We start from the raw sequence: 14,310 nt of genomic DNA, 5'->3' as shown, positions 1-14,310 counted from the left end.
AGTGTGAAAAGTAGGCAACGGAAGGCCAGAGCGATACGCAGCGTATTGAAAACATCATTTTGTACGACGAACAACCAGGCTGTAACACCTCAACCTTGAGAGCGCTAGAGCGAGAAGGAACACTACATAATCAAAAACCAACTGGCAGCCGTTCCTGGTTTGTGGCGCACTTTTCCGTGCGGACTTTTTTTCATTTCGGAAGGATTTCCAAGCTCACGAGGACTGGTGCAGCTTAAATTTGTAACCTCTCGTGCCGTGGGTGGAGTGCATCCTAGCCATGGAATATTCTAGCAACGACGTGAAGCTTCTCTTCAAGTAAGTGTCATTCATTTGTGTGAAGTGTGCATTACGATGACATTTTAGGTTAGGAACGAAATTACTTCGCACTTGCAGTTTAATTATGAAAGATCCCTAAAATTGCATGAAAATGTAAGACCAGTTTTAACGTGTATTTGAAAACACCATCTCATGGCGTTTCCTGGAACATGATTTCACCACCGCGTGATTGTGCACGGTATGACGGTTCTTGTGGCAGCGATCATGCTGCAAGGAAAAAAATGGCGCAGGTATTGGTATGATGTGTGGGTCTACGATCGCACTACACCACTTGGGGTAACGAAAAAAAAAAACATTGGCAATGCGATCGTAACACGGATTAAAACGAAAACATTGGAACCGTTTGGAAAACATTCTACATTATAAACATTGGAGGCAAGCTCATTGCGTTTCGATAAGAAATGTTTTTGACCTGCTACAGGTTTGATTAATTTCGGATGTGAACCGGAAGGTATTGGGTTTTGTTCATGGCAGTAAGCTTGTCCCAGTCACGTAGGCAGCGAAATCCTATGTACTGCAATGGAGCAATGGAGTGTGTGGTTAAAAATAATTATATTTCCTATTTAAATTTGATTTGTAGCCTCGGTAATATGACTGTTGAATGCTTTGTGGTCTATTTGATATCTTTCACAAAATAGCTTAATACTAATGTTAGCATAGACAATAAACGACCGACCTTACAAAGATACTTACAAAACACAATCGATATGTTATTGATGTTGATCATTATATCGAAGCGATTATCTATATTAATCATACGATAGGTAAGGTTTCTTGGAATTATGATAGATAATATCATTGATTGGGAAAGATATCGATGGGCTATTGTGGTTTATAAATCAAGCAACGGATGTGTGTTTGATGTAAATTGTGAAGATGAATTAGAAATAGAAAGTCATTCGTTGATAAAAAATTGTATTGATAACAATGTACCACATGGCACCACTATAAAAAGCCCTATAACCAAGCTAGCTTTTGAGAGTGTGCTGTGTGTACATGTTGATTACTCAGCTGACATTATAAACGAGTCATGTTATAACTGAATTAATTTAGATTGTAAACAGAGATAGGAACAAAAGAACAGAGATGCGATGTTCTTTCGATGGTTTGTGGTTTAATCATATTCGTTGGTTTCTCTTTTTGTCGTAGGTCCGTCTACACCTTGGTGAAAGGGCAGGACGAACTGAAGTCGACGCTCTCGGTGGATGAAATCCTGCAGTCTGACTTTCAGCTTAGCCACCGTTTGCTGGTGTCGCAATGCATTCAGCTAATATTTGAAGATTTCGAAGGCGTAGGTCAGAAATCACGCGAAATTCTGTGGCGCAAGGGCTACTATGATGTGATTTGTGTGCTGAAGCGTCAGAAAGGACGTACGAGCGAAGCTACGCTGCTGGCTGCAGCCGATCGGTTGATTCGTGAAGGTATCAACTACTTCAAGGCCATAGTACTTCGTTTCGTGCAGATCTTTAACTTGGACTCGCTGCGATGCCTGATCGATTTCAATTTGCTAGAGGGCTATGACGCAGAAGCTTTGCGAGAGGAATCTGGATGCTATTCGTTGCTGCAACTGGAAACTGTCGAGGAATCGAAAAACGTCGTAAAGGAGCTGTACACCAACCAAGAGATTTCCTATGCCTTAGAAACGATCCATTCCCTGCTTATATCGTTGGGCGATCTGCACCGCTACCAGCTTGAGTTTGGCATAGGTTCCCGCGTCGAGTTGCGGGAGCGAACCCGCAGATATTACATGCAGGCGTTTAAGCTAAACCCCAAGGTGGGCATGGCACAGAACCAAATGGGTATGCTGGCGGGTGGGCAGAATAGCCACCTGAACGCGGTGTATCACTATCTGTATTCACTATGCTGCGCTATTCCGTTCGAGTGTAGCGAAACGAACGTGAATGTGATCTTCCAGAAGAAGATCCGACACCTGGAGAACGGAGGCGGTATGGTAGCAAGCGTCATGGAAGGCGAAGATCAAATGGTGGAAGACTTTATCGCTACTTTTCTGTTGGTTGTGGACGTTTTCTTCTACGACAAGGTGGTGACTGGCTTCAATAATCTCTGCCATTCGGTGTTGATGGATCTGAAAAAAATCTTAAGTATTCGTCAGCTGTTGGAAGATTACTACCTGACCGATGAAATGCTATTCCAGATCGTCTCGATACTGTTTTTCTGTATGCATCGCATCAAGCTGATCAACTCCGACAAGATATACAGCTTGAACGCGTTTCTGGTGGCGCTCTGTTCCGAACTTCTGCAGTGGTGCATGAACAGCTTCGAAAAGTTCGCGAACGAGCGCACCCGTGAGGATGTTTGCTTCCAGGAGCTCTATCTTCAGCGGTATCAATGCTACGACGAACAGGTTCACCGCGCTCGAAACTTAGTAAAACAAGGCGCTGCGATGTATTCGAAAGATCAAAAGTCCTCATCTGGCGTTGAGGAAGGAACGGGCAGTCAGGATAGTCGGCGAGGCATGCTTAACAAGGAAAATGGGGTTGGCAATATCACGGACAAGCGGAATGTAGCGGTTAATGGCAGTTCGAAAAAGGCCGCCGGTCGTGGCAAGAAACAATCACGTCGTCGAAGAAGGTCCTACTCGAACGGAACAGATTCTGAAGATGATGAGAATTATGCAGACGAACATAATAGACATGAGAATGAGGATGAAGACGATTCCGACAACGATTACTTTGATGAATCTGAATCGGATTCTAGTTGCGAAGATGACGATGAAGAAGAAGAGGATATTATGTCGTTGTCGACGTACGGATCGTACGATGAATATTCCGGCGAAGAGGAAGATGGTGTAGCTGATCATGGTCGTTCAGAACGCGAAAATAAAATTGATCAGCTACTAGCAAGCGAGCAATCAGGTAGTCCTTCGGGCAACGGAACGGCTCCCGAGCAACTGAAATTCAAAAAGCGTTACCAAAAGCTGGATCCAAACATCGTGCTACAGTTTGCCCAGGGCGAACGAACGCTGCGCTCGCTAAAGATTTTGTTCGATTGGTTGTTGTGTAACATGGACGTGCTGCATAACTGCTACCAAACGAACCCAGAGTTTCTGCACAACATCATGAAATTGCTGAACTACTTTAATGTTGACATCTTTACCAATCGCTTCTTCTTCACCCGTGACATGATCACCGTATCAGGTCTGCGCGAGAACCTGCAGGAAATCTTCACCGCCCGCCGTACTATTCCGCTACAGGAGGATGTGATGATGAAACGCTTTCCGCTGTTCGAACCGACCCAGGAGAGTTTGCTTTGGGAAGCTCAATACAAGCTGGCCGTCAGCAATGAGGATGAAAATTTCTTGCGTCTGATGAAGATGGTGGATTTCGGGTTTACGGTGTGTAAATCGAAAAAGTTCGACTACTGCTTCCTGCCAAAGGTGCGCGCATTCAAACCGCGTACCGTGGCCGGTGGCTCGAATCGTAACAACCAAATGTCGAAAGGTCAACGGAATGGCAAGCAAAAACGGAAAGGCGACACAGCAGGAAAGGCTGCCCCAGGGGCCAAGCGAGACTGGAATGGAGGTGGAGGTGATGCTCCCAATCGTAGCCGTGGTTTGTCGTACAGTCAATCTCGCAATGGACGTTTCGGGCAGGGTCCAGTCGTCGAAGGTTTTAACAGAAACACAGGCGTTTCTAACGAAAACAAATTTCGTCGGCGTGGCCACGCGTGCGATGGCGAGGAGTCTGGTGATATGCACATGATGGTGCGGGATTGCAAACGGCAACAACGCAATCGCCAACGGAAGCATGGCCAGCAGGTGACCAAGGAATTGGAACAGGAAAATTACCTAACCACTACTGCTCCGACCCTGTTTACAAAGAAAGGATACCTACGCAATCGCGAAAATGGAATATTTTTGCAACGAAAGGATAACAATTATCACGGTGCTGGTGAATACCACGGCGGGGATGGCATGCACCGTGAGGGAAATGGGACACACGAGAGAGGAGACATAAACGCGCTCATGGGGAAGCTTTGGCTGCGTAACGAGGTTGAAACGCTCGAAACAAAGGTAAATGTTTCGCGATTATTTAGAAAAAAAATCATCCGTATTAAATATGAGCTTTTGCACTTTCGCAGGTTAATAAACGAGCAGTAAACGTTACTCTGACTCCGTATTTGGTGCTTGATTCGAAGTGCCTCACTGAATATACATCGATCGTGAAGAATTTGATCAAAACGAAGAAATTTGTCGTTTTGATACCGATAAGTGGTAAGTTTTTTGTTTTCTTGATTTATCCTGTTATTGTGCTTATCGGTTTTGTTTTTATTTTTGCCAGTTTTGGGCGATTTGGATGAACTTAAAAAGCACAGCGAAGGTGCCCGAAATGCCATCAAGTGGCTCGAGGTGGAGTTCAGCAAGGGAAATCGTTTTCTGCGAGCTCAAAAGACCCATGAAATGCTCCCGATGCCATTGGTGAAGATACCGAAGAAGCTGGGTAAGTGGTAGAAATCGCTGAATAATTGTATGAAATATCTGGTTTATGATTTTTTGATTATTGCAGATCGTGATGGTGCGGTTTTTAGCCAGATTGTGCAGTTTTGCAATTACATCGTGACGAACCAGGCCGACAACGACAGCACGGACATCATTACCTATCTTTCGGGAGACGGGTTGCAGGATCGCAAACTCGGCAATGGCAGCAGTTACACTGGCATCCTGGAGGCCATTCCGGTCAAGTTTGAGCAGATCGTCACGTTCTATTCCAGCTACAAACGGAAATGAGCGCCATCGGTCGACCGAACAAGATGGTCTTTGGGTCTTAATTCTGCGTCAAACACCCACTAAACGGCATACCGAAGAACGAGCAACAACAAAAAAGCAAAGCAAATTCATCCATTTCCTCGGAGGAAGCGCCACACCCTCCTTTTTCCCTTTCCGTGAGAGGAATAGGAATGGGCAGCACCACGAAAGGAGAAGGCCATGCGTGATCGTTTCGATCCGTCTCTCAGATTTTCCTTTCGGAGGCTGTGTGTGTATTCTCTCCATCAGGGCATATCGAAAACAAGCCACGGTTTGCTTTCGGCTACAGCTGACTGGACGCTTTCAGAAGGTCGGTTGCGAATCCCATGGAGACAGACATGAACACGGTGGCGAGATGGGATGTGAGAGAAATAGAGGCAGTGGCAGGAGCATAAGAAGGAATGGAGGAAAGTATGTAGAGAAGAGACATAACATGTTCAGAAGGATTGTTGCAAACGATAAAATGGACCGGTGAAAACAACATTGCTTCGCTAGTGCGAAGCTTCCACACATCGGTTGCGTTACTTCGTGTAGGATATTGTCCGGGTGGAGTTCATCAATATAGTTCGCAGCGTGTTGTGGCTAACGATTTGGACAAAATAAGCACGGGGGTGCAGCCCATGCTGTTGGTAAAATTTTGGACAAGCTCATCCATGTTTCTGACGCAGTTAAGTGTTTACTTCGAAAGTATCGCCAAGAACGAAATTCAAAGCAGCGCTGAATACACGATACTATTGAAAGACGAACGTATGGCAGTTTTGCTGCTGTTTTCCTTTCACCCCAATTGGATCGTTTCATCAAAAGATTCATTCCGAACTAGTAATCTTTCTTATCGATTGGAACGGTGGAATCGATTGAAGCGTTGGGTTGTGGCGTCATGAAATTTGCCCATTTTTCGGTTTAATTTTCTTTTCTAAATCGTTCATTTGAGTTTAAAAATCATTCACGTATGGATCGTGCTCGTTGTTCTGTTACAATCAATTACTCTGTTGATGATTCGTTCGTTCGTCATGTAGAACCGGGAGCAAACACGGTTTTGCAAAATTACTGTGAATGCGATAAGGTACTAGCTTTTTCACAAAGCAGAACCATACGGTGCGTTGAAGCAAAAAGAAAAATTCTGCGTGGGCAGTTTATTGTTGCCTTGAGAGGTAATATAATCTTCATTGGCTCTAAAAATCATCAATTCCATCCTAGCATCATCACTTTGGTTAGGTTCATTTTTCATCTACCCCCCGAAGCGGATTCTTTTTTGAACTGGAAATGAAATTACGGTTCCATAAATCATACCACTTTTATTTACGTTCCTTGGATTAGTGATTGGCAGGCAGTACTTTATTCATTTTTTGTCTTGTAAACAAAATTTTTCTGATCTCCAATCTACGTACGATTATTTCTTTGATACCTTGCAAATTGCAACTAGTATTACTACTGCTTTCTACCTGGAGTTCCGCAAAAACATAGATTATTATTTCACATTCAGCTTCATAGTATAAGAACCTTTTTGTTCCGAACGCAAACGAAAAAGAATACATTACAAAGATAGTTTTTCCTACGTAACATTGTGAAGAAGGATAATGAAATCCAAAATTTCTGCAACTGCATCGCTTCGACAGTTTTACAAATTTGTTTAATTATACTCACTCCAAGTGCAATCCCTAATGCAATTATCTTGTTCATTTTCCCACCAAAGTTCGACCGTTACGTCGACTTTCAAAAAATAATAAATTAATACGGAAGAATGTGATGAAAATGATAAAACGAAACACAAGCAAAACTACGTACCGCAATTCCAACTATTCTATTTACAATCCCTATTCAGTTGTACAATTAGATATAGTGATTGATGTATGGTTTACGTTCTCCAGGCCTGTACTATCTTTTTTCTAATTTGCCGAGCTAATAAATAAAATCTTAATTGGTGGAATAATTGTGAGCACATTTCGTGCATGATGTAGCATCCATTCTCTGTTAGTAGTGCGTTGGTATTTACAGCAGTATTTCAGGCGAGCAGACAACTCCCTCACGGAATGTGCGTCATGTTTGATTGTAGATAATATACACGTGTTATTGATTTACAGGGTCACGCGTGCTATCTAACAGATTCACACGCATTATAATGGTATTTGCATTACTCGGTAATACTGGGCTCTCATGCGTGATACAGCTAATCAACGCAGCTCTTTTGTAAATATTGAGCATCATCTTCAAAACACTTTCTACATCAATCATGTAAGTATGTGGAACACATATCAATGTTTATCAAAATCGTTCGAATCATTTCGATTCCACGAATGAACGAAAATATTGACGAGATGGCTAAAGGTGTTCATTTTTCGTCAATCATGCAACAGAACCATCTCGGTTTGTGGCTTTCTGGCGTGCGTTTGTTTCGTGAATACGATCACTTCCGCTCGATCCGAAATCTACAGCGTGTAGAGTAAACGTTTCGTAATCGATTGCGATTATGGGCCCTGTTTTGCCTGGCCTAGGTCCCAGCTGCCAACCATACGATTATCGTAAGGCTCAGTGCACCGACACCACCGGTTTGCATTGAACGGACGGTGGATGATCGCACATGCACTATGTGATGATAGATCATTCCCAGCTAGCGACCCGTTTTGCTGCCCTGTCAGCTGACGGTTAAAGTGTTCCGGTGTCACCACGAAGGCAACGTCACGAGGCCACGAAGCAGCACGCCTTGAGCGATCCTCGTATGCTAAACGGAGCCGAGCCAAGCCACTAATCTCGTGGCCATTGAGGCGTACTTGATTTATTTCCTGTGCGGCGAATTTTATGTGACGTTTTTGTGGCATAGAATTTGAATGAAAGTTTGATTTTCTTCATTCTCCGATGCAATTTGAAGCCGATCCTCTAGCCAAACGTTGACGTAACATGTTCGATGGGGCAAATGTTGCGATGTGCACCAGCTAAGAACACTCGCAAGCGATCGTATAATTTGCATTGTTCCCAGACGCAGTAATTTCAGCTTCCACATGTACATGCGAGAGGAGCGTGATGATGCGTACAGAATCATATTATGTAATCCTGGCAAAGTTCTCAACGCAACTCAATTGCATATGGTAGTTTTTGTCTCAATAATTGATGGCAACTCTAACGATCGTTGACTTGTGCGGTAACAGCGCAAGGACCATTCGCGGGCAGAGCTTTTTTCGCGCCTGATTGATTTTGAATCAAGTGCTTCTATATGTTTTTGATGGACAATTTTGAAATTATAGTACGCTCCCATCTGCTCACGCCATCAATCGATGCTCGTTCTCGGCGATGATTCTTGCAAACTGCACTCACGGCTCACAACAGAAACCTATTGCACCGGGGACCGCTTGCGTTATGCAATAAAAGCACCGAGAAAGTTGAATGACTTCGCTCGTCACCGTGGTGGAGGCACTAAGATGTTTTAAGAAAATTAAACCGGTCGCTAACCTTGAAACGCCGCAGAAAACCGATGCTGACATGTAGATTGTGCTAAAAAGAGGTAGGTAGGCAAAAAAAAAAGACCGGTTACAAGTGTGCAATTTTTGCGCATAAAATAAACACACCAAAAAAATGCAACCGGTACGTTGTGGCCAGATGAAAACGAGCGAATAGCGATGCAGAAATAGGTACAGAAAGGCTTCTTATGTCTTGGCAGTTGATTTGAAATATCCGCACTTTTGCTCGTCCTTTCTTGCAGCTTGAGCATGGGAAAGAAATATAAAATGCTCCATTGGAAAATTTTACCACACAAACTAAATATTCGGAAGGATTCACAAATCTCAAGCCACAACTGTACCAGCAGCTGTTGCTGGAAGTTATGTCCTCACGAAATTGGCAAAATTGATGGCGTAACCTGCCGGTTGAGATAGACTAGGTCACACAATTAAGCGACTTCTTTGGACGAGTGGTTAGCTTTTGAGAAAATGTGTTGCGTCACACTAAACCTGCACCAGCTACTATCATTGTAGCTCATGAAAACTTGATTGTCTAGGAAAGGCAACCGATTTTGGACTGCAAATATTCCTTTAAAAAATCAAAAATGGTTCGGGCCTGCAAGCGTCTTATAATAAGCGATTGCCTTGACAGAACGTTCGAATATAGGAAATTTAAATAAATTTCGCAACACGAAAATGCCAAATGCAGTCCTGGTAATATGGTAGATAAGCTAGAAAAAAAAACTAAATCACGTTCCGCGGGATATTGATGCGCTTCTTTAGCTCACCCTCGAGTGTCCAGTGGTTGTTCTGCTGCTACGCCGAGTTTCAAGTGAAACCACCTCGAACTTCTCACACATCAGCATGATTCGGCATGAGAGGAGGCGATTCGCCTGAGCGTGCGGAGACACGGGGTAGAGATCGAGCCTGGGATCGAGCTTGATCGTCGCAGACTGGTGACGGACAACATCTATAAAAGCGTTCGCTTTCGGTGTTCAGCGTTCAAATAGTGACCGATAGTAGTCGGAGCAACGAATTCTCACCGTAGTCTACTGTGTGCTGTTAGTGTAGTTAGTGCTGTTAGTGTGGAGAAAAGCGCAATAAGGGGTGTTTCAGTCGGTTTTTTATTCCATTGCCTGCCGTTTTCAAGGACACCATGAAAGTGATTCTGGTTTTGTGCGGGGTTGCCCTGTGCGCCACGGTTTCGCTCGCTGCACTGCAGAAGGAGTCCTCGGTCGAAGATCCTGAGGTTGAATTGCGTAAGTGTTCGTTTAGTAATTTTCGGCGTAAATTATGAGAGCTTTGGCTTTGCGAAGTAATTATTGTTGATGCGATTAATGGTGTTAATCCTACGCCCAGCAATAATAGCCTATCGCACAAGTTGCGCTTGAATGGAGAGGTTGGCTGGAAATGACTTGTGGGAACTTGGTTTTTTGAGGGCTTCGAAGAGGCATGTGCTACTTTTAATTACACCCTGGCATGGCACCGATTCATAGCATGCTTGGATTGTGCGATCTGCATGATAAAGTGCACACACTTTTAATGATCGACCTTGTAAAGCGTAATCATTCATTCGGTTGTTTGACAACGGCCCATTAAACCGAGTGATGCTATAATGCGTCTCTGCATAACTTGAGCAGAGAGGGAAAGGTTCGTTTATGTTGCATCAACCAGATAATTGACAAGTTCTAGCTTAAAAACTGGCTTTGTTTAACGAACAGTTTTTCGTTTGTTATTTCCTCGTACTTATTGCGTATAGAGAAGTGATTACAGGCTTCTATAAGTCGGTTAAACTTCTTGCAATTTTTGCACCGGCCGGTTTTATGGTTACTGTTTATACTTTCGATTTTCTTTTCACGCAAAGTGAATCATGTCGCCTCTTCTTTGGGAATGGTTCGCCTCAAGAATTTCCATACAGAACGGGGGAATAAATTATGACCTTGACAGGCTCAAATGCGTCATTACAGGGTAGCCTAGTTGAGAGATAAGACACGAAAAACGGCACAGAACAATCGTAAAGGGTCATTAATTATAAATTGAATAATTAAGCCACTTTTTAGAAGAAGCCTTATGATGTTTTTGGAGATTGAAAGATTATACCATCGTAAGAGCATCAGAGTGAAACGAATTTCTTGAAGGTCGAAAACAAAATGCTCGAAAAACAGTTTTTTGTGTAAGCAAAAATGGAGAAGCTATTTAAGCTGTTATGACTCGCGTGGCGCTAGAGTGGAGCTAGCGTTTTTGTTAACGAGGTTTATACAAAAAACTGAAGATCACGAGTTACCCTCTTATTATATCAAGACTCGGTTCTCATCAAATCTCACATGCATAAAACCGTCAATTTACTTGCTAAGCCCCTCGTGTAGAGCACGAACAAAACAGCGTAGCGTTAATCTAATGCACCCGATTAGATGAGCATTGTTAATTTCCATTTGGTGCTTCCAATTCAACACTAGATTGCATAGTAATTAAGCACTGGGATAAATTGTACGTAATTACACTCGGATAGCAAGCCTCGTAGATTATACGGAGATTGAAGTAGCAAAAGAAGATTACTTCGAATGCACTATAACACCTTTGGCTTGTGATCTTGCGTGTTGAGCTGCTACGCATTGCGATGCTTACAACTTCTCACTATCCTTGACCTATTTCATCTCTCCCCGTAACAGCCGCTTACATGGCAATTTGTCACCGGAATAGCCCTGACCTTGGCAGCTGTATTAAGAACACCATCCAGCGCATGCTCCCGGAAATGCACGTAAGTAGGAGGGAAACATGAGACAAATACAAAATTAAGTTACATCGTAGTATAGACCAAGGGCCAAGATTCTCATTCAAGATTATGCTACGAAACACTTGTTATCCTTGACAAGCACTGATCGTTTGCTATCTTATTGCTGGTAATAATGATAAAGCATTCAATCATAATTATTCATAAAAAGTTTTGAAACAAATATGGATGATTTTGAGTAATTTATATTAATTAAGTTGTCATTAGGCTGCCTCATGAGTTATTTCGTATAAAAAACAAACCATATTTAGTTTATTACAAAAGCGATTCTGAATTATATGGTACTAGTTTTTTACGGGTTGTGTTTTATGTATTTATTAACTCCAAGCCAATGTTAAAAAAGGCTTTGAAATTACTGTAATTAAAAAAGTTGATCCTAAATTAAAAACGAAATAATGTGTCATAATCTCGATGGTTTATATTTTCTACTGCTTTTTTCGCTTACCGGTTATCCCTGCAATTCTCTGCAGACTGGCATCGAGTCGCTCGATTTTCCGACCATGGACCCGTACGTAGCGAAGAGTACCTATATCGACTACAAGCGCAACCAGATGTCCGCCTCGTTGCACGTCAAGAACGCCAAGACCTTCGGCATTAGCAAGGCGCAGATCCTGGACGTGCGAGCAACTGCCACCGACAAGTCCTTGAACCTAGCCGTGGATGTACGTTTCCCCGAGATCGTCATGGAGGGCTACTTCAAGGGTGAGGGTCGTTTCAACAGCATCAAGCTTGCGTCGAAGGGTTACTTCAACAATACCATGAGTAAGTCATCAATGGCCGTAACTGGCACAAAATCGATCGTTTTGAATCGAGTATAATATGTTGCCTCGTTTGTCCACAGCCGATGTAACCACCACCTGGATGATGTCGGGTAACGTGAAGGAGCGAAACGGAGAGGAGTACCTGGAGATTGAGGACTTTGACATGAGCCCGGAGGTGGCCAACATGAAGATCTACGCCACGGGTCTATTCCCCGATCCGGAGCTGAGTATGTTACGAACCGTACTGGTGATATTGGAGTAACCTATTTAACGATTCACTTTTTTTCTCTCTTTTGCAGACCAAATTGCGCTGGAGTTTGTGAACCAATACTGGCCGATGATGTACAAGGAGCTGTTGCCAAGCTCGCGACAGGTGTGGGAGCCGGTCATGGTTGAGCTTGTGAACAAGATCTTCCTGCGCGTTCCTTATCGGCGGCTGCTGCCAAAGCAGGAATAAATCTGCACGCCCACTGTCGGGAGAGAGGGTCTTTTTAAGTGATGCCTTATAGTGTAATACGATAGTTTTTGTTTTTGGAATCTACTATTTTCGCCGTTTTTTGTGGATATTGAGACCAATAATGTAAGATGAACGAAATAAAATTAACACGTAAACAGTAGTGCTAAATTGTTATGTTCATTGTATAGGAGTTTGGTTTGATTCTTTTGCTTTATATCCGTTTTTTTTAATATTAGAATTAACATAATTTTATCTTTAATTTAACTTGAGGATCAGAATAGTTACACAGTGAACTAATATTTGTGTTTTTCTGCTTGTTCAATGTCTTAAAATTTATAGAGATTTACATGCACATTAGCTTCGGTTTAAAAAGCTCTGCCCACTCGAAAAAACTTGTGTAATTGCTTAACACTGGCTCACAGATATATTAAAAATTTATTACACTTAATTAGCATGTAAACAAGTTTTTATTTGTTCGGGCCACGGGAATTATTCTTTATGAATAACGATCGTATTGGATCAAATCGATAGCGATTTTAGTAGATAAGAGAATAGTCTATAAGGGATTAAACCATCAGAAGCACCACATGTGATGCAAAGCTGTAATATTAAAGGAACGCACCAGATTACACCAGCACTAGAGGAGGATCGAAGAAGATCTGAACTACATTAAAACCTCTTCTATATCGTATATATTTAATGTACAATTGAATTTAACAGCGTTCGATTTTTTTTTTAAAAGTAACAAATGTAACATGTATGTTATACTTGTATTGTGGCTTGTTTGTACAGTCGTTTTATCGCAAAGACTTTTGCCAGATTAGTCAACTGTTGATCCTGAAATTCCATTACGTGAGTCGTATTTTCTTTAAAGCTTTTTTATCGAGCTTTCAGGCATAAAACCATAAAACTTTTACAGGCATACATGGCATAAAACCCTCAGGATTTCCACCGCTGAATCCACTGCGAATCAGGATCGGTTCCGCGCTATGATTTTAGCTTACGTTGCAGGACTAACTGTTTAAATCTCGCTGCCAGCTGGAGTTTCAACTTCCTGGGTAGTACGAGGCCGATTGAAAGAGCGTAATGGAAAACAGTTCATGGATATTGTTCGATTTAGCATGGAACCGAGCATACAGAATGTGGTGATAAACTCAACTGGTCTCTTTGTTTTCCCCCTTATTAGTAAGTCGCTTTGAAAACGAAATTGTATTATGTTGTTTTTCGATTGATGGAACTTAGTTTTCATATGAATATGGAGTCGATTTTCTTTATCACCATTGGCGTTCGAGAGTTGTTAGCCTCTGTCCGTCCCATCTGGGAGTCGCTGTTTATTGGGATCTCCAATAAAATATTTTCCCATGTTACGTACCGACGTATTTTACCCACCAAAGGAACCCAAAATGAATCGGTGATTATATATTAACGGAAGGGGAACAGTCCCAAATATATTAATAAAATGTACAGGTGTAAAACGTCACAGAACATACTGAGCTCCGACCTGACGCTATATGGTAATTCGGTACGATCATTTGATACATTTCGGGGAACCACAACGACGGTGCCCTGTTTCGACCAGCTTTCGTTTCTCGCGTTTGTGCGACAAATGAGCATAACGTTCCAAAGCCCCTTAAACCGAAAAACAGCGCTTACGTTTCGTTTTAATCCGCAGCTCACGCTACAAGCGGGATAACCTTTTCCTCCCTGAAATCGAGGCACAAGCGATCGCTCTGTTCCCATTCCAGCTACAGCAAACTCTCATGCCAAAC

General features: G+C 42.6%; 2 protein-coding genes across 2 annotated transcripts; both read left to right on the top strand.

Moving 5' to 3' along the window:
• Positions 1–263: 263 nt before the first annotated feature.
• On the top strand, positions 264–5,083 carry LOC128725978 (nonsense-mediated mRNA decay factor SMG5). The gene is made up of 5 exons (XM_053819753.1): positions 264–315; positions 1,486–4,369; positions 4,438–4,570; positions 4,638–4,796; positions 4,863–5,083. The coding sequence occupies exons 1-5, from the start codon at positions 278–280 to the stop codon at positions 5,081–5,083; spliced, it is 3,435 nt and encodes a 1,144-aa protein (XP_053675728.1). The 5' UTR covers positions 264–277.
• Positions 5,084–9,598: 4,515 nt separating this feature from the next.
• LOC128722819 (uncharacterized) lies at positions 9,599–12,655 on the top strand. Its single transcript, XM_053816500.1, has 5 exons — positions 9,599–9,791; positions 11,202–11,290; positions 11,794–12,085; positions 12,165–12,311; positions 12,384–12,655. Exons 1-5 carry the CDS (start codon positions 9,689–9,691, stop codon positions 12,539–12,541), a joined length of 789 nt encoding a protein of 262 aa, XP_053672475.1. The 5' UTR covers positions 9,599–9,688; the 3' UTR covers positions 12,542–12,655.
• Positions 12,656–14,310: the final 1,655 nt, after the last annotated feature.

The sequence above is a fragment of the Anopheles nili genome, chromosome 3 (genome assembly GCF_943737925.1).
Source record: "Anopheles nili chromosome 3, idAnoNiliSN_F5_01, whole genome shotgun sequence".
Taxonomy (NCBI): Eukaryota; Metazoa; Arthropoda; class Insecta; order Diptera; family Culicidae; genus Anopheles; species Anopheles nili.
Note: the sequence above shows the minus strand (reverse complement) of the source record. Positions and strands in the feature narration are given on the sequence as shown.